This window comes from Triturus cristatus, chromosome 6 (assembly GCF_964204655.1).
Source record: "Triturus cristatus chromosome 6, aTriCri1.1, whole genome shotgun sequence".
Taxonomy (NCBI): Eukaryota; Metazoa; Chordata; class Amphibia; order Caudata; family Salamandridae; genus Triturus; species Triturus cristatus.
In genome coordinates, this window is record NC_140589.1 from 1,777,482,980 (window position 1) to 1,777,508,093 (window position 25,114).

The window sequence follows — 25,114 nt, forward strand, 5'->3', positions numbered from 1 at the left end:
AGAGACTAAGGAACCATGTCGAGATAGGTGGGGGGGAGGGTTTTTCCAGTAGAGGGCTATAGATTGTCTTACCTCCCCCAGCATCTGCGCTATGAGGCGCCAGTCAGAGTGGGTCATAGCAACAAGCCAAGAAGGTCTAATGCCTAGTACGGTCACCATGGGAGAGCTTGGTTGGGAAAGCCCACTATGTCCTTAATGTGACTGAGGACTTCTTTCCAGAAGATCACCAGGGTGAGACAGGTCCACCAGATGTGAATAAAATCGCCTATTGCAGGTTGGCATCTCTAACATATCAGGGAGAGGTTTGGGAATATTTTCTGGAGGCGGGCAGTGGTGTAATACCATTGCGTCATCAGTTTGTTTGCTGATTCGTGCTGGGGAATGCTTCTGTAAATTTTGGGAATGTCGAGTCAGAGCCGTTCCCAGCTTTCTGGTGTGACCTCGTCCTCAGCATCCGTATTCCATTGTCTCTGGTATGTGTGGGGTTGGATCTGGTGTGAGTGTTGTAATACCTTGTATGTGTGGGAGATTAACCCCCCTGATCCCTCAAAGGCCCGGTCCAGGGCTTCAAAGGGGGTGAGTGATCCAGTTGCTCCCTTTATGTAGTTAGGGGTTAGCAGCCATTGATGAAGTTGATAGTATTGTAACCTTGAGGAGTCTGCAATATTACTTTTTTTTCACATTATTAAAAAGTTTTAAAGGTGTTCTCCTCAAATAGGTCATGGATTGTGCGACATTCGCCCTCTGACCACGATAGTAAGGCATGAGGTTGCAAGGCTGGCGGGAAGGTGGAGTTGCGTGTGGTGGAGCAGGTAAAGCAATCATTTGTATACCTTCTCTATTTTGCATGAAAATTACTAATTACATAACCATTCTAAATATTAACCTATATTAACCGTTTGGAGTGTTATTATTAATCAACCTTACACCTTAATAAACACAAGATATATGTGGGACTAAAATGCTAATTGCATGGCTACATAATTAAATGGTTAACCATGGTACACAAATTAACTGTAGGGTGTGTTGAAATAGAAAATTGCATGATTTATTGTTGCTTTTGTAATGGTTTGTGCTTCCAGTATTGCGGAATGGTGAGTATTATTGCTTTAAATGTTGCTATAAGCTAGGAAATTACTAAGATATATCGGGATTAGTGTGGGTTTAAACATTAGAATCTTCATTTCCGTATATTAATTACTTTTATGTTTGTTTTTGCTTAAGTTGGCATTCGGGCCTACTAGGCCGTGATATTCAAAATGGAGTTCGGAAGTGGCCACCGTCATTTGAGTGCGATGTCTACTGCGCAGACTCGGATGGCTCTGAAGATCTCCAGGCGACCTCTAACAACAAGACTACGTGTTCCTTGTCAAGGATAGGAACGTGAAGGATTGCCAGGACTCGGCTAGAGTGAATGACTGAAAATACAATAGCGACCTGTACCCGGAGGTTTACATGTTGTTACTTCGGAACTTTCACATGAGAACTATACAAAAGAATACAAATTAAGGGATGACATGTTTGATTCCCTGAGAACCAAGAAAACCTGGGAACAGAGTTCAGTATTTCAAAATTCTAGAAATGTTGCATATTATCCTAGAATTTACTATATAAGGGGAACTTTAGAAGAGGGTGGGTGTAAGTGCGTTCCAAATTTCCATCGGTGACTGATGGTGAGGAGGGTCAATTTGCTGGCGCGATTACCTGGTCCTTTGGTTACCTTTGGGACTGTGTCGTGCTGAGCGAAAGAACTTTTCTCTGACTTATTTGGGTCTTAGCCTGAGTTGATTGGACGATTTCACCAGAAGGGATTTGAGTTATGCAGGGCTGACGGGTTTCTGGAAATGGTCACCGGTATCAAAATTTAGGTAAATATAATTTTTAAGTAAATTCGTGCCAAAGATACTCATTGAAAATTCTGATTTGATTGAAGTTTGACTATGCCAATGAAAGCGAATTAATTAGATAAACTAAATATTGATTAACAAAATGAGTCAGTGATTCTTTTAACAAGGTATTGATTAATCAAAAGGTTCCGAAGCTTTAAATGTGTTTTAGCTGGTTCTAAATTACCATCAACCAGTCCAACTAATTGGTCCGTCGACCAAGTGGTGGAGTGCCTTGATGTTAAAGTTAGGATTCTATAGGTACTAATGTATATAATGTAGATAATGTAAATAATTTTCCTCCTATAGGTAACAAGGTACCCCACATGTCCAGCGCTTCTTTCCTCCTGTGTGCAGACTCGAGCGAAGATGTATGAGTGTTGGTGCTATGGGCCCCACCAATGAATACGTGTATGAATTAGTTGGTGTGATGACGGGTCTGTGGAGGATATGTAAATTTGCCTTTTCTGCTGGAGCACGTGCTATAAGGGTATTGGGAGATGGGAACGATGTTAGGCCTCTAGAGACCACTAGCCTGTCCCAGATGTAAAGTACTGTTTTCGTAGGGGTAGCTATATACACATTGCGGGGCACGCCAATCTGGAGAGCCAGGCTAGGTCCCACAGCGGCCTGCACGAGACCGCGCGGTTCATGTGGAGCCAGTGTTTTTCGCTTTTGCGAACAACCCACTCCAATATGTAGCGGAGCTGACATGACCAGTAATATTCTAGAAGATTGGGCATTCCAGGACTCCGCAGTCTCAGGGAAGCATAAGTAGTTTAATTGAGAAGCGCGGGTGACCTTTGCCCCATATAAAGGCATTTAAATCTTGTTGGAGAGTCTGGATGTCTACCTGTAGTATCGAGGTGGGAAAAGTTTGAAATATATAGAGCACTTTTGGAAGAAGGGACATTTGAATCATGTTGAGGCACTCCAACCAAGAAAGAGGGAGGTTCTTTCATCGGCGGATGTCTTCCTGTATGTTGCGTCTACACAATGGCCAGTTGGCCTGGGTCCAAGAGGACAGTGAGGGGTTCAGGTTTAGGCCTAAATATAGTATTGAGTTGTCAGTCCCATGTAGAGGGACCAGGGCCTGTAGTCGATGTACATCTGGGGTGGAGAGGGTAAGATTTAGGGCGTGGGATTTGGCTATATTAATCTTGAAGCACGAGGCTCTTCCAAAAGAGTGGAGAAGCGAGGCAAGTACAGGTAGGGAGGAGTCAGGGGTGGTTAAGGAAAGGAGAAGGTCATCAGCAATGAGAGATACCTTGTGCTCGTAGCCTCCAAAGGGGATACCCGATATGTATGGAGATTGGCGTATTGCGATTGCCAAGGGTTCCACAGCGATGGCAAATAGGAGTGGAGAGAGCGGACAGCCTTGCCTGGTACCCCTGTGTACAAAGAGGGGGGCCTGAGTCATTGATACGAATTTGCGTGCACGGGCAAACATAAGGAGCCATCAATTTAGAGATCATGACCGGGCGTAGGCCTATTTTGTGTAGCACCGAGCGTAGAAAGTGCCAGTCCACCCGATCAAACGCCTTCTCCACGTCCAGGGATACCATCATCATCATCATCATCATCATGGTCATTTGTAGAGTGCATGGTTGTCCCTGCGCTGAAACAAGCCAAACGGGAGGCGACTGGAACTGCAAGAGTGGATGGATTAGGAGAGGGACCTGAATAGCCATGTTCTCAAATCTTTGTGGAAGGCTTGTTCAGTAGATCAACTCTTCAAGGAGAGCGGAAGAGAATTCCATGTTTTTGCAGCTAGGTAGCGGAACAAGCAAGCACCCAATCTAGCCCTGCAGACCCTGGGGACTCTTGCCTGCAGGGTTCCACATGATCGCAGAGTACGAGAAGGGCAGTAAGGTGTAATAAGAGCTCTCAGGTAGCTGGTCTTTTATCCCATAAAATGTTGTGGCAGTAACACATTGCCTTAAAAATAACTCAAAAATACCAGGCAAGTCGGAATGTTTCTACGTTGGACCTTTTCAATGAGATGGGCTATGCGGCGTATGTTGTCCGCACCTTGGCAATGTCGGATAAATCCCACTTGGTCTGGGTCTATTATACCAGGGAGATAGGATTCAAGGCGGTGTGTGAGGATCTTGGTGCAGATCTTCACAACCGTGTTCAGAAGAGCAATAGGCCCGTGTGATGTCCCTAGCTTTGGAATGACTAACACTTCTGCTTCCAACATTGTGGGGGTGAGGCCCGAGATTTCACAGAAGCTGTTGAAAAGGTGTAAGAGATGGCATTAAGGTTGGAGGAGAAAAATGCGATAGAAGGCGACCATAAGTCCATCCGGTCCGGGAGTTTTGCCCGTTGGGAGCTGTTTTAGTGCCCCTTGTCAAGTGATGGGCTCATCGTGCATGGTGAGAGCTAAGAATCTTCCAAGGGCAGGTGCTAAGGAAGGAGGTAATCTCCTATGGCACATGGGGGTTATCAGCGTAGAGATCCTTGTAAAAGTCGCAGAGTGCCAATCCTTTGTCGTGCTCGGAGGTGGCCCAAAATCTGTCAAACTGCTTAACTTTACAGATATGTGCTCTTGTTGACTGGGCTCGCAGGTGACATGCTAAGCAGGTACCCACTTTATCTCCCCCCTCGTAGAATTTCTGTTTAGGAGACAAAAGGGAGCGTTCCACCTTGTTGGTGTGGTGGAGACGCAGTTGTCCCCGGAGCATAGCGAATCGCTTTTTTTTTTTAGCAGAGGGCAGCTAGTGATCTCTATGCTCTAGGGCCTTAGTATCCTTGGACAGATTTGTTTCAACAAGGCAAGCTTCTTGAGATCGAGCAATGTTAATAGAAGAGACAACTCCCCGAATGGTCGCCTTAAAGGCATTAGATCAGATGGTTTCAGGTGGTTCCGGGGTGTCGTTCGCAGTAATAAAGGCCTCAATCTCCAAGGGGATGTCTGCTAGATCTACCGGATACCGTAGAATGTGGGGCGGGAGCCGTCAGTGAATGGGAGTGGCATGATGTCTACCTGGAACTTGGAAGGTTACAGCGACATGGGCATGATCTGATATGGAGATGTCAGATATATCAGCTGATTCCAAAGAGCAGATCAGGGGGAGAGAGAGAAAGCAATAATCAATCTGTGAGGATGAGTGGTGGGCATGTAAGAAGAAGGAGTAGTCCCTGATGTCCCTGGTGTCAGGGAATAGATATCTCCAGGTGTCGGTGAGAACCAGCTCAGTGATAACCCTCCTGAGTGCCGCCGACATATCCCCGGTGCCTTGTATGCAGGCGTGCCGATATCTAGGTCTGTATTCCAGAGTAAAATCACCCCAGAGAATGATCACTTCTTCCAGGCCACGTAGCAGGTCACCCAGGTGGGCCCTCAAGAATGTGTCCTGAGCTTGGCTAGGTGCATAAATATTGAGGAGAGTCAGGGGTTGGGTGCCCAGATGCGCTTGGATCTTTAGATAACGGCCCGCGACGTCCTGGACTACCCGGGTACTCCGCCCACCCAGCATGGCTTTCATTAGTATTGCAACCCCCGCAGATTTAGAGGAAGAGCAAGCCTAATATTGACATGAGTATTTGGGGTGCATCCTAAGGCGTGTGTCAGAGGTGACCAAGTGATATTCTTAAAGGAATATAATGTTGGGATCATGTAGGAGTAGGTAGCGCCAGTCCTGTCGCCTCTTGTTAGGGGAGTTAGGAGCTTAATGGATGGAGCCGCAGTCATCATGGTGGGGGCTGTGGCGAAGAGCATCATCGGAGCAGAGTGTGAGAAGACTGAATCGTGAGTGGATCGTGGGTGCTAGGGGCAAGTTTGTAGAGGCATGCCATATATGTCTGGCTGGATGAGGTGCTCCCAAGGGGTAGAGTGGGCCAAGAAAGTTATGGGAGGTCCCCCAAAATGCAAACACTCTGAGATAAGTGTAAGGGGAGGGTGAGGGAGGGGGGAAATGGTAATATCAACAAGACGCGGCCAACAGGGCCTATGTAGTTCAATGTCATCTTGGAACAGCTCATAAGTCGAGAAAGGAGCCATTCTGAAGAAGTCGCTCTTCCATCAGACACTGCAGTTATTGGGGTGCGCAGTAGTCAAAGAAAGCTGTTGGACGGTCTCCACATCCAGCGGCCAGTCTCTAAGGTTGCGACGAAGGTCACTAGATGTCAGTCCGCCTTCGTATATTAAGAGAGGCATTTTGATGCGTTCTGGGTTGTCAGGTAGAGCCACATCAACTAAAGAGGCTGCCAGGCGAGTGAGAGTATATGAGGAAATAAGGGCTCAGTGGGACAGGGTGTCCTGGAGCGTAGTGCTTGCATATGCCTCCCTAGAAATGCAGAGGCAAGAACCTGTGCATAGGTGGAAAGAGGCATGGGGATTGGTATATCAGGCATGATTCCGTCTGAAGCAATGGGGGAGCGGGCTAGTGAGAGCGAGTCGCTCATGGTGCAGAGATGTTTGATGATGTCATGTTTCGCATGAGAAAAGTCCTGCTCATTGGCACAAGCCGTGTGACTGGGGGGTGGAACAGTGGACCATTCCGTCTGGGTCGTCTTCCTGCACTGGGCTCGTGAGGAGGAGGAATCCGCATCCCTAGTGTCCGTCGGGCGCCAGAGGAGCTGTTTCGCATCTCTCAACGAGCGGAGAACTTGAAGCTTGCCCTCCCAGGTAAAGATCAGCATGAATGGGTGGCCCCATTGGTATTTAATTTTGAGTTTGCCCAGCTTGTGGGAGACTGGTTTGAAATCTTTACACCTTTGAAGAGTGACTGCCGGTATGTCTTGGAAGACCTGGATCGGGTAGCCGTTGTAAGTTAAGCCTGTGACTCCGCGCACCTTCTGTAGAATGGCATCCTACTCCACAAAAAGTGGACTCATGTGAGGCTCTGTAAAGGGCTGGGGGAGAGGCGTCATCTTTTGCCCTGATCGTCTGCAGGAGGTCCACCCTAAAAGACATAATGTCTTGTCCCTCTGCTCCGCGAGGGACACCCCTGATGCGAAAATTATTACATCACCTTCTATTTTCAAGATCCTCCTGTTTCAGTTGGAGATTGATATGCGGATCTTCGAGCTCTGTCTTTCTGCGCCATAGGCTCTCATGAACCCCCGCTTGCGTGTCCATCATGTATTCAAGGTAGTCAACACGGCTCCCGATCTCCGTGACGTCTCAACAGATTTCCCATAGGCAGGTTTTGAAGTCGTGTTTGAGAGATCCAATGTCTGCCTTAATTTCCTGGAGAAAGGATCTCATTAAGGCCTGCATGATCGGGCCGATGACGGGTCCTCAACAGCCATATCACCCGGGGGGTCGGAGGCAGACAGCAGTGGAGGGTTGGATTTCAGCCACAGGGAGGCCACGGGATTTTCCTTTGCCGGGGTAGGGACCAGATCTTTACTGGACTTGGAGCGTGGCATGGCCAGGGGTGCAATCTCAGCAGTCCAGGGGCCCTGCAGGGAAGGTTCAGCGCAGATGGAGGCCTGTGCGGCAAGAGAGAGCCCTTACGACACCTGTAGATCCAGCGCTGGCCAGCAGTGAGGGAGCAGCAGCACCGTCGGGGTGCCGATGTAAGGTAGACAGGCCCAAGCTGGGAACACCCCGCGAGATCCCATCAGTCTCTGTGAGGGGCAGAACCTTTGAGGGGGAGTACACACTGGAGGGGAGAGTGCTCACCCGGCCCCAGTGGGGAGCGTCAGGAAGCAGCAGGGCAGGCAACACCTAGAGTGTAGTTGAGAGAGGGAGTCCCATCTGTGTCCATTAGACTGATGCAATAATAGGTCTAGGCCAGCTATCCACCTCGGCCTGATGAAGGCTGAAAGTCGAGGCATCCAGAGAGTCCTGAGGGCCAAGTGCATGGCCAAACAATATAGTCAGTTTCAATATTGCAATTCCAGCCACCGGGGCCCTCCCAGGTCCAGGGTCTGGGGGCCACACCCTAGTCACACCCCGCAAGCCCACTCCATGCAACAGCAGTATTTCTCAGGCCAGGTGGACCCGCCGGCGTCCGGCAGCACCGCTGGGGGTGGGACACGTCAACCGCACCGGGGTTCACAGAAGCAAGTCAGGCCCGCGCTGCCCCCCAGGCAGGCCATGCAGGCGGGCCCCACACAGTGTAGACCACTGCAGTTATCCTCACAGTAATAGGCCAGGCCCCGAGTGACCTGAGGAGGCCCAGCAGAGGAGTCTCCAGAGCAGGCAGGGGAGGGGAGGAGTGTCTGGACTTGCTGCGCGATCTTTGCAGCCGGTCTCCCCAGTCACTGAGTTTGTGAAGTGGAGCCCCTGCCGTGCGGCCTGGTGAGCCCGTGTGCACAAGGTCCAGGGACAAGCGCACCCTAGCATGATAAAGGGACAACCCCAGTCCCCGCGTGGCCCTCAGTACAGTCAGGGAGGTCGGGCCTCCAATCGCCTGAAGGGGTGGATGAAGGACCCACCAGGGAAGGTAAGGGGGAGCAGAAGGCCCCTACTGCGTAAGCCCTGCAGCCGATCGCTCTCACTCCAGGTTATAAAAGCTAGACTGGCAGCGTCAACGAGGAGGACGTGACGCAGCTGGGCCCAGGTCCCCGTGATGTCGGAGGTGGGGCGCAGGGGGAACCACAGAGAAGTGAGCCCGCTCCCCCGGGAGGCAGCTCTGGTGATGTGTCCGCACAGATCTCAGTGGGCGGACCCGCCGTCAGGTCCTGACATGCCTGCAGTTGTGCTCCTCTTCAGGTGGGCACCATTCCCCGCCTGGCAATGGTCCCGGGATAGTCCGCTAGGTCCGAGGCAGCCCCCAAGGTGGATGGGGCCAGGTGCTGGGAGGAGAGGGCGGAGGGGACCCTGTCCCCCTGCAGGCCCAAGATGGCAGCCGTGTGCGACGCAATGCTCCTTCCCCCGGAGGTAGGGGGGCTGCTGCATGAGCTCCGCAGGTGATCACTCTCACCTCAAGTGATGCAGGCCTACGACCGCAAGTGTGGCAGGTGGTGTTGGTGAGGAAGACGAGGAGCGGCCGGGCCTAACGCCACCCGCCGGGGAATACTCCAGGTTGGTTCACTGGGGGCCCTCTGTTGCAGTCAACCCACGATGTCAGAAGCAGGGTGAGGGAGGGTCCACAGACAAACGGGTCCGCCCCCTGGGCCGCAGCTCCAGCTTTGCAGCCCTGCGGATCGTAGCAATCGGGCTTGCCGTCAGGGTCAGACAGACCCCTAGCTGGTCCTTACTTCAGGCAGGTCACGTTCCCGGTCCGGCAGTGGTCCCGGGAGGATCCAAGTCCGGCCGGCCCCCAGGCCATGCCTCGCCTGGTGCTGGGAGATGAAGGTAGGGAGGGCTGGTCCCTCCGGGCAACTTCGCACGCGAGGCCTAAGATGGCGGCCGCAGGTGGTGAGGCAATCTCTTCTCCAGGCACCAAAAGTGTGTTGAGTGTCCCCACAATCCGTTTTCAGGGCGAGGTAGGTGCCTGGTAGGGTCTAGGAGACGGACCCCAGGTCATATGCCCACAGCCCAGCTCAGGAACTGGCGGGGAAGCTTTAGCAAGTTGCGATGGAGCGGAGACATGACAAGACACGTCTCACTCCATTCGCAGCTTGGCCACGCCCCCAATATAAACAATTCTAAAGTGTATGCTACAAATATTAAGAAATGTGTTCTTAAAATATATGATAAAAAAAGAATTTGTGGCGCTTGGACTTTCCGATGTGTGGAGGTGGCACCACCCCACGACACGGCAATTTACCTTCCACTCTGGGGTACACTGCAGTTTATCCAGAATAGACTACTTCCTAGCTCCAGTGGATTGCCTGAAACACGTTGACAATATAGAGATAAGACCCAGAGGGATCTCTGACCACTCCCCGGTGCAGATGACGTACACATACCATCATACAGCTAGGCGATGTACCTACCCCATTTACCCTGGTTACTTGCAGGTCCCAGAGATCAAGAATGCTGTGATTACGGCGACAAAACACTACTTCAAGGAGAATGTTCTGACGGTAGACTCCCCGACTACTCTGTGGGAGGCATATAAGACTGTCCTTAGGGGACAGGCCATAGTTTCGATCGCAGGGCATAAACGGGAGAAGCAGCGGGAACTACATGATATAGAGCTGGAGTTGCATGACGCTGAGGCCCAGCACACCAGCGCCCAAACGCCGGATACAGCCCAGAAATTTCATCTTAAACAGCAACAACACAGGGGATACCTTGAAGGTAAGACCAGGTCACGTCTAACGGCCACGCAACATAGGATATATGAAACTGGGGATAAAGCCGGAAAACTTCTAGCATGGCTAGATAAATGGGAACAGGGTAATAAATGGATAGCGAGGATCCGGACGCGGGAGGGACAAATCACAACGGATCCACACACAATAGTGCACACACTGGCGTACCATTTCCAGCAAGTGTATGAGTCGTCTTCGGAGATGACACCAGAAGTAGCGCTGTCTCATATACAGGATATTGCCATGCCTAAGCTCACTCCGGAGGCGGCCCTCGCGCTGGAGGCGGACCTCACGGTAGAGGAGCTGCAAGTAGCGATTGGGTCATTGCAATCCGGCAAAGCAATGGGACCAAACGGCATACCGGTTAAACTCTATAAAAAGGTAGCAGGGACCATTGCCCCGCACTTGTTACACATGTACACCGACGGCTTGACGATAGGCGAGTTACCACCAGATCAGCGAACGGCCACAATAGTGGCAATACCCATACCAGGCAAACCTGCTGAGGACTGCACCTCGTATCGCCCGATATCGTTAATTAATGCAGAGGCTAAAATTTTGGCAAATCTATTGGCAATTAGGCTAACGCCGCATCTGTTGACCCTGATCCACCCGGATCAGTCCGGATTTATGCCAGGTAGAAGTACGACATTAAACTTGCGGCGCCTGCACGGAGTAATGGCCCTTATCCCATATCTCCAGGAACCGGCGGTTATACTCTCCTTGGACACCAGAATGGCGTTTGACTTGGTCGAGTGGCCATTTCTATTCGCAGTCCTTTGTCACCTGGGCTTCGGCCCTAAATTTTGTGCATGGGTCCGCCTTTTATACACCAAACCAGTGGCGCACGTTACGGCTAATGGGCACATCTCTAATGACTTTCCTCTAGCGCAGGGCACACGTCAAGGCTGCCCCCTGACCCCGCTGCTCTTTGCCCTGGTACTGGAGCCGTTGGCGGCATGGATCAGGTGGGAGCCAATGATAAGAGGACACAGATGGGCAGCAGCATGGGAGGACCGCATCTCTCTGTATGCGGACGACATCTTATTATATATGGCCTCCCCCAGATGTTCCATACTGGTCCTCCTCAATATATGCGAGCTCTTCGGACGGGCGTCCGGGTACACCATTAACTGGTCCAAATCTACCCTGTATGTGCTACACGGCCCCCCACCCCAACTTCCTACAGATTGCCCGCTCCAGATCACGGTCAACACGTTTAAATATTTAGGTATCTATGTCACGGCTAATTCGGATGACTTCTTCAAAAGAAACCTGATGCCTCCACTGGAGCGCCTAAAAAGGGATACAGCGCACTGGGGGTCATTGCCGCTGACTCTTCTAGGGAAGGCAGCGCTTTTTAAAATGATGGCGCTTCCTCGATTCTTATATGTGTTGGAAAATGCCCCGTTCCCGGTACATCCAAGCTATTTTAAAGCAATTGCAGCCCAGGTCTCCAACTTAATGTGGGGAAACAAACCGGCATGCATAGCACAGGCCAAGCTGGTACGGGGGTGGTATGATGGGGGGATGGCGCTTCCGAATATACAATTATATTACTGGGCAGCGCAATTGAAGGTGATTAATCAGTGGGTACACGTAGCACAAGCGGATCCTGCATTTAAGGCTGACAGATTTCTATTAGGAACAGGAAGTATGCTGTCCCCCCTCTATAATAAGAAGCAAACTCGTACATTAATAGGGCCCACGAAACATACAGTTACCATATGGCACGCAGCACAGGCAAAACTGGGCTGGCACGGGGTCATAACCCAACTCACTCCTCTATGGGACACGGGGAAACTGGGACGACTTAGGAACAGTAAGGGCTTTGATCAATGGGATGCCATCGGCATATCCACGGTGGGGGACATGTGGCATAAGGGGGGAGTGGCCACCTTCGAGCGCCTCCAGCAACAGTATGAGTTAGCGCCCACTGAAATCTATCGGTACACACAGATAAAGTATGCACTGACAACGGCCCTGCCGCCTGGTACTGCGGTCCCGGAAGCTTCCCCTCTGGAGGATAGTTTACTGACAGACTACATGCATAAGCGGGCTACGTCATTCACTTACCAAAAGTTAGTTAACAACCTACCGGACTCCACGACGCCACTTAGGGACCAATGGACTCGCGACGTAGGTGACCTGGATGATACAGCGTGGCAGGAGGCACTGTCCTCACCAAGGGAAGTGGGTATACCCTCGAGACTCAAATTGGTACAGCTCAAAATTTTGCACCGAACCTATTACACCAGATACATCATGTTTAAGATGGGTAGAGCCTCGCACCCATATTGCCTTAGGCGATGTGGGGTACCTTTTATCATACCATATGGCAATTCCGGAAGATTAGGGTCTATTGGGTGAAAGTGATGAGGACGATTTCGCAGACAGAGGGGGTGTCCCTTTTACCAGAGCCCAAGACTTGTCTGCTAAATGTATGGGAACCAAATGACCTAACACAGTCGGCGCAAGACTGGGCAACACTGGGGATAATGATGGCTAAACGCAACATAGCGCATTAGTGGGGGGCGGTGGAAGTACCGTCGCTTAGCGCATGGTGTAAAGATATGGACACGGCTATGGTAGCAGAGAGAACAGTGTTCATTAACCGCGGCTGCCCCCAAGAATGGAACAGGATCTGGGGGGCGTGGAATAAATATAGGGGCAACATCTGTGACCCGCCAAGAGAACAGGTGGATGGGAGCTTTGATGGGGACCAATAAGGAGGGAGGAGGATGTACAATGAGAACTGCTGGGTATGAATTTGTTATATTGTGCCTCAACACAGCAAAGTACTGGGATTGTGATCTACTGCTTAATACTATGCATGTCTAACATATGCCTTGATGATGTTAAGTTTGATCAAATAAAAAGATTTAAAAAAAAAAAAAAGAATTTATGATGTAGGAGGTACAACTAGTATAATACTAAATCACTTAACGTATGTTATACAAATAGAAACATAACTCAAATATCCCAATAAACAAAATACATTGGGGCATATTTACAAGAGTATCGCACCACCAGAGCGTCTCATTTTTTTTTACGCTTCGGTGGCGCAATGCCGTGCACCATATTTACAAAAGACACACAGGTGATGGACGGAATGCAGAGTAAATCAAACATTCACCCCAAGTGAAGATATCTTGGTTAAATCCATCGTTCTTTTGCTTACCATGTCACCCCAGTTCAGACCCAGCCATATGCAAATCAGTCTTGACCCTGTGCCTCATGGGAACAATCCAGCCCGAACTGCCAAGCCAGGTCCTCCCTGACTGCAAACAAACATCCTGGGACCGGTTTCGGGGCATTACCCCTCATCAGCCAGGCTAACTTGAATCCAGTAGCACAGTGAGCCTTGGACCCACGTCTGAGCATAACCGGTGCACTTAGGGCGGGGAAGCAAAAGACACACAGATGATGGACGGAATGCAGAGCAAATAAAACATTCATCCCAAGTCAAAAGATCTTGGTTAAATCCACCGTTCTTTTGCTCACCATGCCTACCCAGTTTAGACCCAGCCATATGCAAATCAGTCTTGACCCTGTGCCTCATGGGAACAGTCCAGCCCGTGCTCTCCATGCCACTGGATTCAAGCTATCCTGGCTGATGAAACCGGTTCTAGGATGCTTGTTTCCACTCCAGGGAGGACTTGGCCTGGCAGTTTGGGCTGGACTGTTCCCATTGGGCTGAGGGTCAAGACTGATTTGCATATGGCTGGGTTCAAACTGGAATGACATGGTGAGCAAAAAAACGATGGATTTAGGCCTAGATCTCTGTACTGGGCTGAATGTATGACATTGTTTTGCGTTCTGTCCATCAATTGTTCTTTTTCCATATTTACAAGGCGGCACTAAGCCACTTCGCATGGCTTTACGCGGCCTTATAAATATGGCTCTCCTCGCCGCAGTTTTCTGCAGCAAAGGGACGTGCAATGGGTGCTGCTGTGGGCATTCCCATCCAACACCCATTGCTTTTTGGCACTGCCCCAGATTTACAGGATCTTTATATTTGAGGCAGCGCCTTTTAAAAAAAGGCACTAGAGTGTCAAAACGAGGAGAAATACTTTTATTTCTCCTCGTTTTCTGCTCTTTCTATGTGTGCTGCATTTTGCAGCACATATAGAAGGAGCAAAACGCCATTAATTATTTTTTTGTGCAGGAAGTTGTCCCTTCCTGCACAAACACAAACAGAATCATCCCTGCAATGCAGGCACCCTTGTACCATGGTGCTAGGCAGCTTTTTTAGCACCAGCGCAAGGGAAAACAAGGGGTGTGCCGTATTCTTGTAAATACGCCCGCATTTTTTAAAACACGCATTAATAAATATTATTTATTACTCCAACTTAAATCATCTTGGGGAAGGTATTCTATACAAAAGGGGTCAAATTTACAATTCAGACTCCAAAGTAAACCCACTTTGGGGAAGATGGTGGGCACTAAAGGGGTTACATTTACTATACCCACTCCAAACTAAACCATCTTGGGAAAAGTGTTGGGCAGTAAAGAGATCAGATTTACTATTACCACTGCAAACTAAACCATGTTAGGGAAGGTTTTGGCCACTAAAGAGGTCACATTTGCTATTCTTCTTCCAAACTAAACCATCTTGGGGAAGGTGTTGGATGCTAAAGGGGTCAGATTTACTTTCAGATTGACTTTTCCCGCTCCAAACTAAGCCACCTTGGAGAAGATTTTTGACACTAAAAGGGTTAGATTTACTATTCCCACTCCAAACTAAACCATCTTGGGAGATGTGTTGGACACTAACGAGGTCAGATTTACTATTCCTATTCTAAACTAAACCATCTTGAAAAAAGTGTTGGACACTAAAGGGGTCAGGTTTACTATTCCCACTCCAATAGAAACCATCTTGAAGAAGGTGTTTGACATTAAAGGAGTCAGATTTGCTTTTTCCGCTGTAAACTAAACCTTCTTGGGGAAGGAGTTGAACATTGAAGAAGTCAGATTTACTATTCTCACTCAAATGTAACCCATTTTAGAGAAGATGTTGGACACTGAAGGAGTCAGTTGTACTATTCCCACTCCAAATTAAACCATATTGGGTAAGGTGTTGGACACTAGAGTGGTCAAATGTACTAATCCCATCCCAGACTAAACCATCTTGGGGGTGTGCTTGACACTAAAGGGGTCACGTATACTATTCCCTCTTCAAATAAAAAAAAAATACATAACACTACAAAATAATTGTAATATGTACTACAATCTGTAACTAACTCATACTAAAATAAATAAATATCTTTATAAATATAAAAAATGTTCACAACAGAATCCCCAATATCTTTGCAATTACTATAGGAAACCTAGAAATTTGGAGAAAAAAAGAAAACATTACATTAAAAAATAAAGTAATATTTAAATAAACAACATAAAGTATCTATAAAAATATTGATTACATTTTTGAAAAATAACATCCTATTTTGCAAGTATTGTAGCAAAATGCTACTATACCATACTCACATTTAAATAGAATTTATTAATTCAAAAATTCTATAAATATGTACTAATGTGAAAAAATAAAAAATGCATATAATAAAAAATATTTTCTACATTACATACAAAATATAAGGATTTTTTGTGTTTGGAAATAACGTATACAAATTTAAATTGTCAAATTAAAAAATCCAATTTTAAAAATGTGTAACGAAAGACATCAGTCTATTAAACAATACTAAATCTGTGACATATAACACTAAAAATAAAATATTAACACCAATAAAATGTCAAACTAAACGTTTAAAATATAATTTTACATGTAAAACTATACACTAATTAAAACAGGCATATTTTTTTCTTAATTCTCCCCACCTTTTCCCTCTATGACCCAACATCCTGCTACTAAAAAGCGATATCACCTTATTTTTTTTCCTTTATTCTTAAAAATTCTAAATGTAAATGAAAAAAAGAATTACACCGCTGTGCAAATAAAAGGGGAGGGTGGGGTCCAGATCCCAGTTTATTCGTTAGGGTGTTGATAATGAGTTGAGATCCGGAAATGGATTTATTGACATTTCATGAGCACTAACTGCAGAATGAGTTCCAAGTACCTTTACATCTCACGCACACCTTGAGTTAATGGGAAGAGATTCAAGACCAGAATGAACATGCAAAGATTGCTCAATGAGCTGGAGAGCTTTACCACATTTGCATCACCTGGAATGCTAGCTCGTAATGTAAGCCATCAATCAAAACTCTTCATATGTTAAAAGAGCAAGCAGATAGAAATTGGAATCAATAACATGCAAGCTGTTTTCAAACTATTCAAAGCAAGACCTAAGCAAATCTGCTCAGTGTGTTCATGCATAACTGGTGCAAATTTCTAATTTGCTTACAGGTCTGTGCTTCTACTGTGAAACTAAAAGAGCAGGTATCTATTCATTAGAACGTAAGATGTCAACAGAAGGCAAGAAAGCAACTTAGCTCAATTATCCCAGGAACTCGCATAGTCAAAAAGTGAAATATGTTATCATTAGACATTTTATTTTGTGCTATCATACCACAAATTGAATGCATCATGGGAATTGCATTAAATGCTTTTATCACAGTCGTGAATGGGATGGATTGGGTAAAAAGGCGACGTCTCAACTCCGCTGATATTATTCTCACCAGCATGGCCATATCCAGATTCTTTCTACTATGGATTTGTTTTATGGAAACCCTCTTTCGGACAATATCCACGGAATGGGAAAGTGCTCTTGAATATAGAAATGCATTGATGGCTCTTATGATGCTCTTCGACTGTTCCAGTCTTTGGTTGGTAACCTGGCTCTCTGTTTTATACTGTGTGAAGATTGCCAACTACACCCACCCACTCTTCATCCATTTGAAAATGAAAATATCCAAAATGGTACCCTGGTTGATTCTAGGATCTGTGCTGACTTCCTCAGCCCCCAGTGTCCCTTTTGCCTGGATGTTCTACAGGATACAGGCTAACAATTCATCTGATGACCTCCATCTAAACACCTCCATAAAGCCTCCTAACATAAAGATCAATTTTCTGAGCACCTTCCCTGTGGTATGCCTACTGTTCTTTTTGGCTATTTCAATAATCTGCATCTCAGCTACCCTGCTGATCACATCCCTTTGCTTTCACACCACACGTATTGAACGCAGTGTAGAGTCTCCCAGGAATCCATCTCTCGATGCACATTACCAGGCTATTAGATTTATGGTGTTTTTCACTACATGCTTTATTTGCTATAATGTTATCTCCATTATTATCACACCAGGTATATTATCATACAATGGCCTTGACTTTTATATTTTGAATGTTTTGTACAATGCCTTTCAATTTGTTCATGCTGCTATCATTATCCAGGGAAACTCGAAACTTAGTCGGGCCTTTGTAAGGCTTCTCCAGGGAGTAATATTCTCTTGAATTAAAAGTACTTCTTAAAAATAGCCACCAATGAAAACAGGGACACCAAAACATCATCAAATTATTTCATGGGACAGCTGTGAAAGACAATTTGTTTTTATTTAATAAACTATGTTCTTCCTTGGCTTGGATCCATTGGGGAGTCTCTGGTTGCTTCTACAACTGGCTCAAATCCTGGGATAGGTTTTGATTTTTCAGCTCCTACAGAGAAGGGTATTCAGCTTCTCAGATGCCCTGCCAGTCCAAGTTGTGAATGAGGTGTTTTCCAGAAGGGCTTTTATTACAGACACTGCATTGGGAAGGTGATGACAGCAGTGGATAACCGGAAATCTAGATGGGGAACATTATTTTTGGAGTCCTTTGTCCTAGGGCAGAAATCAGCCTAAGAATGACCAGCAGTCAAAAGGCACCGACGTCTTCTTAGCTCAAGTATGGAAGTCAGTGCTGCAACGAACAGATTGAGCAATGCAGACTCATTCACAGTTTCTGTTCCTAGGATAGGAATCAGCTCAATGTGGAAAAGTAGATCCAGAAATGGAAACTCAATCTCAAATTTCATTGCTTGGGCAGACGCCAACTCTGAGAATAAACTGTAATCTAAAAACACTGATTCATTCTCCAACTCAACTCAAAGTGCTAGGACAGGAATGAGTGGAAGCAATTGCCAGAGATTATCAAGATTTGACTCTTTTATGACTCTTGATTGCAAGAAGGAAATCAACCAAGGGAATGAAGGGAGATCAAGAAATGCTGATTCATGAACAGCCCCTCCCCTGGATGTTGAAGTGTTGACTTACCTTACACTCATGACAACAGGACTGAAATGAATGCTGAAAATGAACAGAATGAATAAACAGAGATCAAGAAACTTGGTTAGCTGAAAGGTGTCACGTGATTAAACAGTTAAATAACACTACGACGCCCTAGAAAGAGGCTTGACTTTTTTGTTTGTTTCACTTTAGGTTGGAAAACATTTTTGAAAAACAGATACATCACGTTATTCTTTATTCTGGGTGAGCCTTCAATGGTTTGAATGAACACAGGTGCACAATATGTGCGTGATAAGATACTATAGCTGTTTAAGCCTGGCACCTCAGATGACTGGACTCATTTATGTTGGAAATATCAAATATAACCCCCATAGCTGGTAAGAATAAATGCACCTCTGGATGGCTTCACCTGTTTGTCAATAGCTTGGTTGGTGGTTTGGATAAGGGCTCATGTGCTGGGGTGGCAGGCATACCTTCGGTGCTGGGTATGGAATCATTGCTAGGCGTGTGTTGAGTGGTAGAAGGGCAGAAGTTTATACTATGTTTTGGTGCAGCGCAGTGCAGGAGCCAAAGTTCCTTCAGTTTGCTGCATTGCGTCAAAGGAGGAGAGAAAAAATAGTGCCACACCTATTAAGAAGTGGTTCTGTTTTTCTCTCCTAGTAAGGATTATATTTCCGCTTAGCCTCTATTTCTTTCCACTTTGAATTATTCAGACAAATCACTGACCCAATATACATGAAATTATTCATTTTTCATTATGTTTGTGATCACATGACAGTGATAACTTCATTGTATAAAGTGCATGGTTACGGACTAGTTAAGCGGGAATATATTTATTACTAGTTGGTATGTTTTCTCCCCCATTTCCAGAACCTAAAAAGGGTATGGGGATTCCCTTTTGCAGTTTAGGTCTGTTTTTCTCACCACCAGCATTGCTATACTTTAGGTTTCCATGTGCTAATGAACACATTTTGCACCATAGTGCAAGGGTGCATGCTTTCTGTCAAGTATAGGTTTTTTACTGGAGGGGAGTGTCAACAAGCATACCCTTGCACCACAGCACAAGAGTGGGTGCTTTCTGTGAATCATACATTTTGTACTGGGAGAGCGCCCTTGTAGTACAGAAACTATGCTTGACATGCTTGAATTGCATGCTTTAAAAAAATCTATTTGTCAAGCTTTTTTTCACATAACTAATACAGTGGCACATCAGACTGGAATGTTCCATCACATTATAATTGCACATTAAAACTACTGATGTGGGACATTTTAGCCATATTTATATTTCCAAACCTTTCTCAAGAGTTCCCCATTTCCACTTTCAGGGAGTGCATACTCCCCCTTTTGCTCCTGCCCCATTCCATGTGGCCTGTTTTTTGGAGGGTCAGATATTTTTATTAACTTGTCTGCCCATCAGGCAAGGTCCTCGGTCACTTGGTAGTCCCTTCAAGTTAGCTTCATATGCTGTTCATCCACTAGAGCCCACTCTAATAAGTCCTTCTTCCACCACTCTAACCCTGGGTCCCAGAGGAACCAATGTAGCTATGCTTTGCATGATTTGGAGAAAGCAGAAATGCTCCATATTTGCAAAGATAAGGAGCATTTCTGCGCCCTCCTTGAAGTGGCGCACTCTGAACTGCCTAGTGCCAATGCAGATGCACGTACACCATAGTGCAGGATTGGTTTTGTGCAGCAAGGGACACCATCTTGCACGAACACAATCCTTAGAGACATATGGCCTGATTAAGATCTTCTCTAGAATATATAATAGGATTTATATTTTGGCGGACAGGATATCCGTCACCGTTGTGACAGAGTAATCCGTCCGCCAAGATCTAAACCAGGCCCATAGTTCTCTCTCTTCATGCACTATTTTGCTAAGACAGTTCCTAGTGCTCACTTCCTCAGCCTCCTTTTACAATGTTTTTGTTTAGGCCATATACCTATCGAACAATTTATTAAAAACTTAACTACAGCCATACCCCATTGTTCCATTCATAGTCGTTAACATTCCAGAAGCACTCCATCCTTGGCCCACCTGCATCATAAGTAAGAACTCGTCCTTAGGCTCACTACATCTGCAGCACCAGTCTACCCGGATAAATCAAAGCCAATTTATGGGGTACTAGGTAAGTTTTATGCAAGTAATGGAATGGTATCAGTTTGAAACTGGCATTAGGATATATCATCTTAACTTGCTCACATGTGGCCTTCCACTCAGACCTTGTCAATTCCTCCAGCTGTCTTGAGCTTTTCCCGTGTCACCCCCCCATCTTGTACTAATGCAGCATACAACACAATAATCAGTTTCCTGCTCCCTCCAAATCTAGTAATCTTAGCATGACCCCATGCTCAGTGGGGGCTTTCAGGAATGTGTTAGAAATGAAGCATGCTATATGGGCTCCCCTAGCATACTGTAGGAATTGTCCCACTCCCAACGCAAAATGCTCCTGTACTTCTTAAAACGTAATAAGAACAAATCCCCGGGAGTTGTACAGCCCCTTTCCTGCCAGGAACGAAAGGCAATGTCCTTTGCCTTATTCTCAAATGGTTTCACAGCCCAAATAAGATTTTCTGTAGCACAATGGGACCTACATAGAAGCCAAACCACAACCTTGTGCACTATTCAGCCACCCAGCGACCAGGTAAGGTGCACTCTTTGAGACTCCATGATCCTTCACGAAGAACTCCAGCATTGTGGGTTGCAAGCAGGTACCAACCATAAGCGCCTTCTCCGAATTAGGGCCCTCCTGGAATCAATCCACTACATGCTGTAGTTGTGCTGCAGTGTAATACAAAAATATATCTGGAAGGGCTAGTCTTCCCACCACCCACAGGAGCTTTAGTCTGTCTGGGTTACCCTAGGTGCTTGCCAGCCCATAACAGAGAACATAACAAGCTATCCAATCGTCTGAATGTATGAATCGGACCGGGCGCATTGTATTCTACAACACATACAGGTATTTGAGCAGAAGTACCATCTTCGCCACAGAAATCCAACCTACAAGCAAGAGAAGAAGTGTTTTCCTAAATTCTACAAAGCGACTTAATCTATCTACCACTTTGCCCACATTAAGTGAGAATTCGTCCTGCAGCAATGAGTATCTAAAGCTATTTCTTTCTCACTTCAATTCCATACCTGCATGGAGGTCCTCTTCAACTAACCCCAACTTTCCCAAGGGGGACAGCTGAGATATGCTGCAATTAGTGTCAATCTAGACACTGCTCCAAACTTCTCCATCTCTTCCAGCAAGTGCAGAAATGATCTCCTTGGGCCACTTATGTATACAATCCTAATATAGGGAGAGGATAAGGGTCATGTCACCAACCCCATTACCTAATGGGAGGATTCACTTTCGTAATCTGCATTGTAAACAACATTGACAATGAGCACCCCTGCCACGTTCCTCTTTCCAAAGTCCACAAATAAGAAATTGTTCATCTTCTACCTACTCTGACCTTGTGTTGCATATTTAAAACAGTTTGATCCAACTTATATAAGTAGGGCCATAGCCCATACACCACAAGACAGCTCGCAGAAATTGCCAGTTCACCGTGTCAAAAGAACGCTCCAGGTGCAGGGATGCTAATGCATACTCTTCGTCAGACATCTGCAGCGCAAGCTTAACATGTCAGTGTTCCTATCCTGAATGAATCCTGTCTTTTCATCCTTAATCAAGAAACCGATAACTCCAAATAGTCTATTTGTTCCACAATTTGACTTTGGTGTTGAGCACCAACAGAGGCCTATAGGATGCTGGTAACCTCAAGGTCCTTCCCCTCCTTGGGCATCAGCACTATCAGTGCCTCCCTTTTTGTGAATGAGGAAGTTACCCTCATTTGCGAGCATCGAAAAACATCTCCAGCAGCTTTTCCAACAGGAGCAAGGGCAACATTTGATAAAACTATTGAGATATCTTCATCTCCTGGCACTCCACCTTTTTTCATTCCCCTTCTATTATTTCAGTACAAAAAGGGCTTCCAAGAGTAGGTGCTGCTCAGCAATGAGGCACAGGAGTTCTGCTTCTTGAAGTACATCTTGATATATTCTGGGGGACAGTCAGCGTCAGGACTACAATACTCCTCATGAATACGATCCCTTGCAACTATACCCAGGCCACTTGCAATTCTGAATACTAGCATGTGTGTTTGCGGTCTCTCTCTCTCTTCTCTTGCCCTAACTTAACCCCTTCCTGGAACTGGCTATATTTGTGTATGTGTGTCCTTTTCCAAACTTGTCCAACTGTCTTTTGTCTGTCACATCATAGTTAGCCACTGCCGGAAAGCCCTAGAATATGTCATCATCTGGAAATGTTGTTATGCATTCGTCCTTTCTAGGTCCAACAGAGAACGTTCCAATTGTTGCTTAGCTCCAAATATCAGGGGCATATACTCCCCACTAAGAGCGACTTTGTAGGCTTCCCAATCCGTGCCTCTACTCTTGGTGGATTTATATTTATGTGCAAAAACCAGGGTGGTATCCTCCTTCAGATGTCCTACAAATGTCCCAACCGTCAATACCTTGGTGTGCATTTACCATAAAGGTATGCATGATGTATCACATCTAGGCAACAGTGAAAGGATTAAAGGTGTGTGGTTAGATGAAAACCTATTTAAAAAGGACAATTTATCAAACATTGAAAGATCTTCTACGCATCCCAGCATATAGTCCAATTTACTATGCCCTCATACACACACAAATAATAGGATTAAACCTTATTCTGTGGTTGGTAAAGTCGCCAAATGACCACCAGGCTAAAATCGGTAATTGCTTAATTCAGAGTTGTCTCCATACCGGGTTTCATTACAGACATGGGAGGAGTTTGTACACTCTTAAATCCAGGACACAATTAAAGTCACCTGCCAATATTATCCTTCAAATCATAGAAGGGACTTATATAACACTGCAAAAGAGTGGTTTTCAAACATTAGGTATTTTTTTTGCAGCTCAAACCCCTTAAGGATTCAATCTCTGTCTCTCTAATTAAGGATTTAGACTATCAAAGCCTGATGGGAAGGGCCTCCATCTGCAGCCTGTCTATCAGCGTTCTATGTGCTCTCTCCACCAAAAACAGCTCCCACAACCTCTGTGACCTCATCTTCCTCTTAATCTTCTCCTCTTTGAATTTTTCGCTGACCTCTCTCCACCCATTCCAGGAATCTGTGAAAGCAGAGGTTATTGCAGAAGGAATGGTTTGTACGAAGAGTATGCATTAGCATCCTTGCATCTGGAGCGTGCTTTTGACAGGTGAACTGGCAATTTCTGTGAGCTGTATTGCGGTGAATGGGCTATGGCCCAACTTATATAAGTTGGATCAAACTGTTACAAATATGCAGCCAAAGGCCAGAGTAGGTAGAGGATGAACAATATCTGATTTGTGGACTTTGAAAAGAGGAACTTGAAAGGGGTGCCTATTGTCACTGTTGTTTGCGATAGGCCTATTACGAATGCATATTACGAAAGTGAACCCTCCCATTAGATAATCGGGTTGGTGACATGACACTTATCGTCTCCCTATATTAGGATGGTTTACATAAGTGGCCCAATGAGATAATTTCAGCACTTGCTGGAAGAGATGGACACGTTTTGAGTAGTGTCTGGATTGACACTAATTGCAGCAAGTATCAATTTTGTTCCCCTTGGGCAAGTTTGGGTAAGGTGAAGAGGACCTCCCTGCAGGTATGAAATTGGAGTGAGAAAGAAATAGCTTTAGATATGCGTTGCCTGTGGGCCGAATACTCACTTAATGTGAGCAAAGTGGTAGACAGATTAAGTCACTTTGAAGAATTTTGGAAAACACTTCTTCTCTTGCTTATGGGTTGGATCTCTGTGGCTTTTTTAAAGCCCATGTGTCAGAGTTTGCTACATGGAGACTGCAGAGACCCAGCCTTTAAAGAAGGAGAGTCTGTGACTGCTGCTTAGATTGACCTGCATGTTTCCATGCTGAGGCTCTTGTGAGGCGTGTGGGCCTGTAGCCCTGCATTATTGTGCACCCTGCCTCTTGTAGCTTTACTGTCCATCCTGGTTGCATGCACCCCCACATTGCCGAGGTGCACGGTATCTTCCGCAATGCTGAGGTCCATGTGAGACCCGTGAGCCTGCGCTCTGGCCCCAAAGCAGATGTCCATGGGATGGCCATGATTCTGCACTCCAGCACTGTGGTGAGCACCCTGTCTTCAGCAATGATGATGTTGCGTGAGGGCCATGGGCTTCCACTCCTGCATTGTCATGTCATATGAGACCCATGAGCCACAACTCCCACTTTGTTGTGTTCATTCAGATGTCCATGCAGTGAGTGTGAGGCCTGTTTGCTGCATCCCATTGTCACACCAGTGAACCCCTGAATCGTGACTGCTGATGCTTCCATAGCAACCAGCAGTCAAGTGACTAAGCGACCACTGCCTGAACAGGGTAGCGCTGCACGGACTCTGCACAAGGCCCACAAAAAGCCTAATGCAACGCAAAGACAGAAGAACTCATTTAGAGTTTGGTATGATAGAGTGGGAGTCATGGCATAATTGGGTGAGGCTCTTTCCCATCAAACTCATAGTCTCCCCTCCCCCTAGGTTGAGTAGTGGGATAACAGCAGCTAGGCTTCCAAAAGTGGACTCATTTAGCTTTACAAACAAATTACCCTGAGCCTGAGCTGGCTCCAGTATTTGAAATCTAAGTGCAGAATGGTCAACATGGACAGCTAAAATGACCAATTGCTCCAGTGGGCAGGAGAAAATTACTAAACACGTGTAAATCATTGCTATTTTGTGTTGCTGATCCAAACCCATACTTTGGGGGCTGTTTCTGAATGCAAAAATCTTAGACCACCAGACCGAAAATTAGTAAGCATCCCAGATTTGGGGCAGGTGACCCCGCCGCATTATCAAAACAATGATAC

The 25,114-nt window shown here is 46.3% G+C and overlaps 1 protein-coding gene across 1 annotated transcript; it reads left to right on the top strand.

Moving 5' to 3' along the window:
- Window positions 1–16,587: 16,587 nt before the first annotated feature.
- On the top strand, window positions 16,588–17,451 carry LOC146821983 (taste receptor type 2 member 2-like). The gene has a single exon (XM_085609949.1). The coding sequence runs from the start codon at window positions 16,588–16,590 to the stop codon at window positions 17,449–17,451; it is 864 nt and encodes a 287-aa protein (XP_085466075.1).
- Window positions 17,452–25,114: the final 7,663 nt, after the last annotated feature.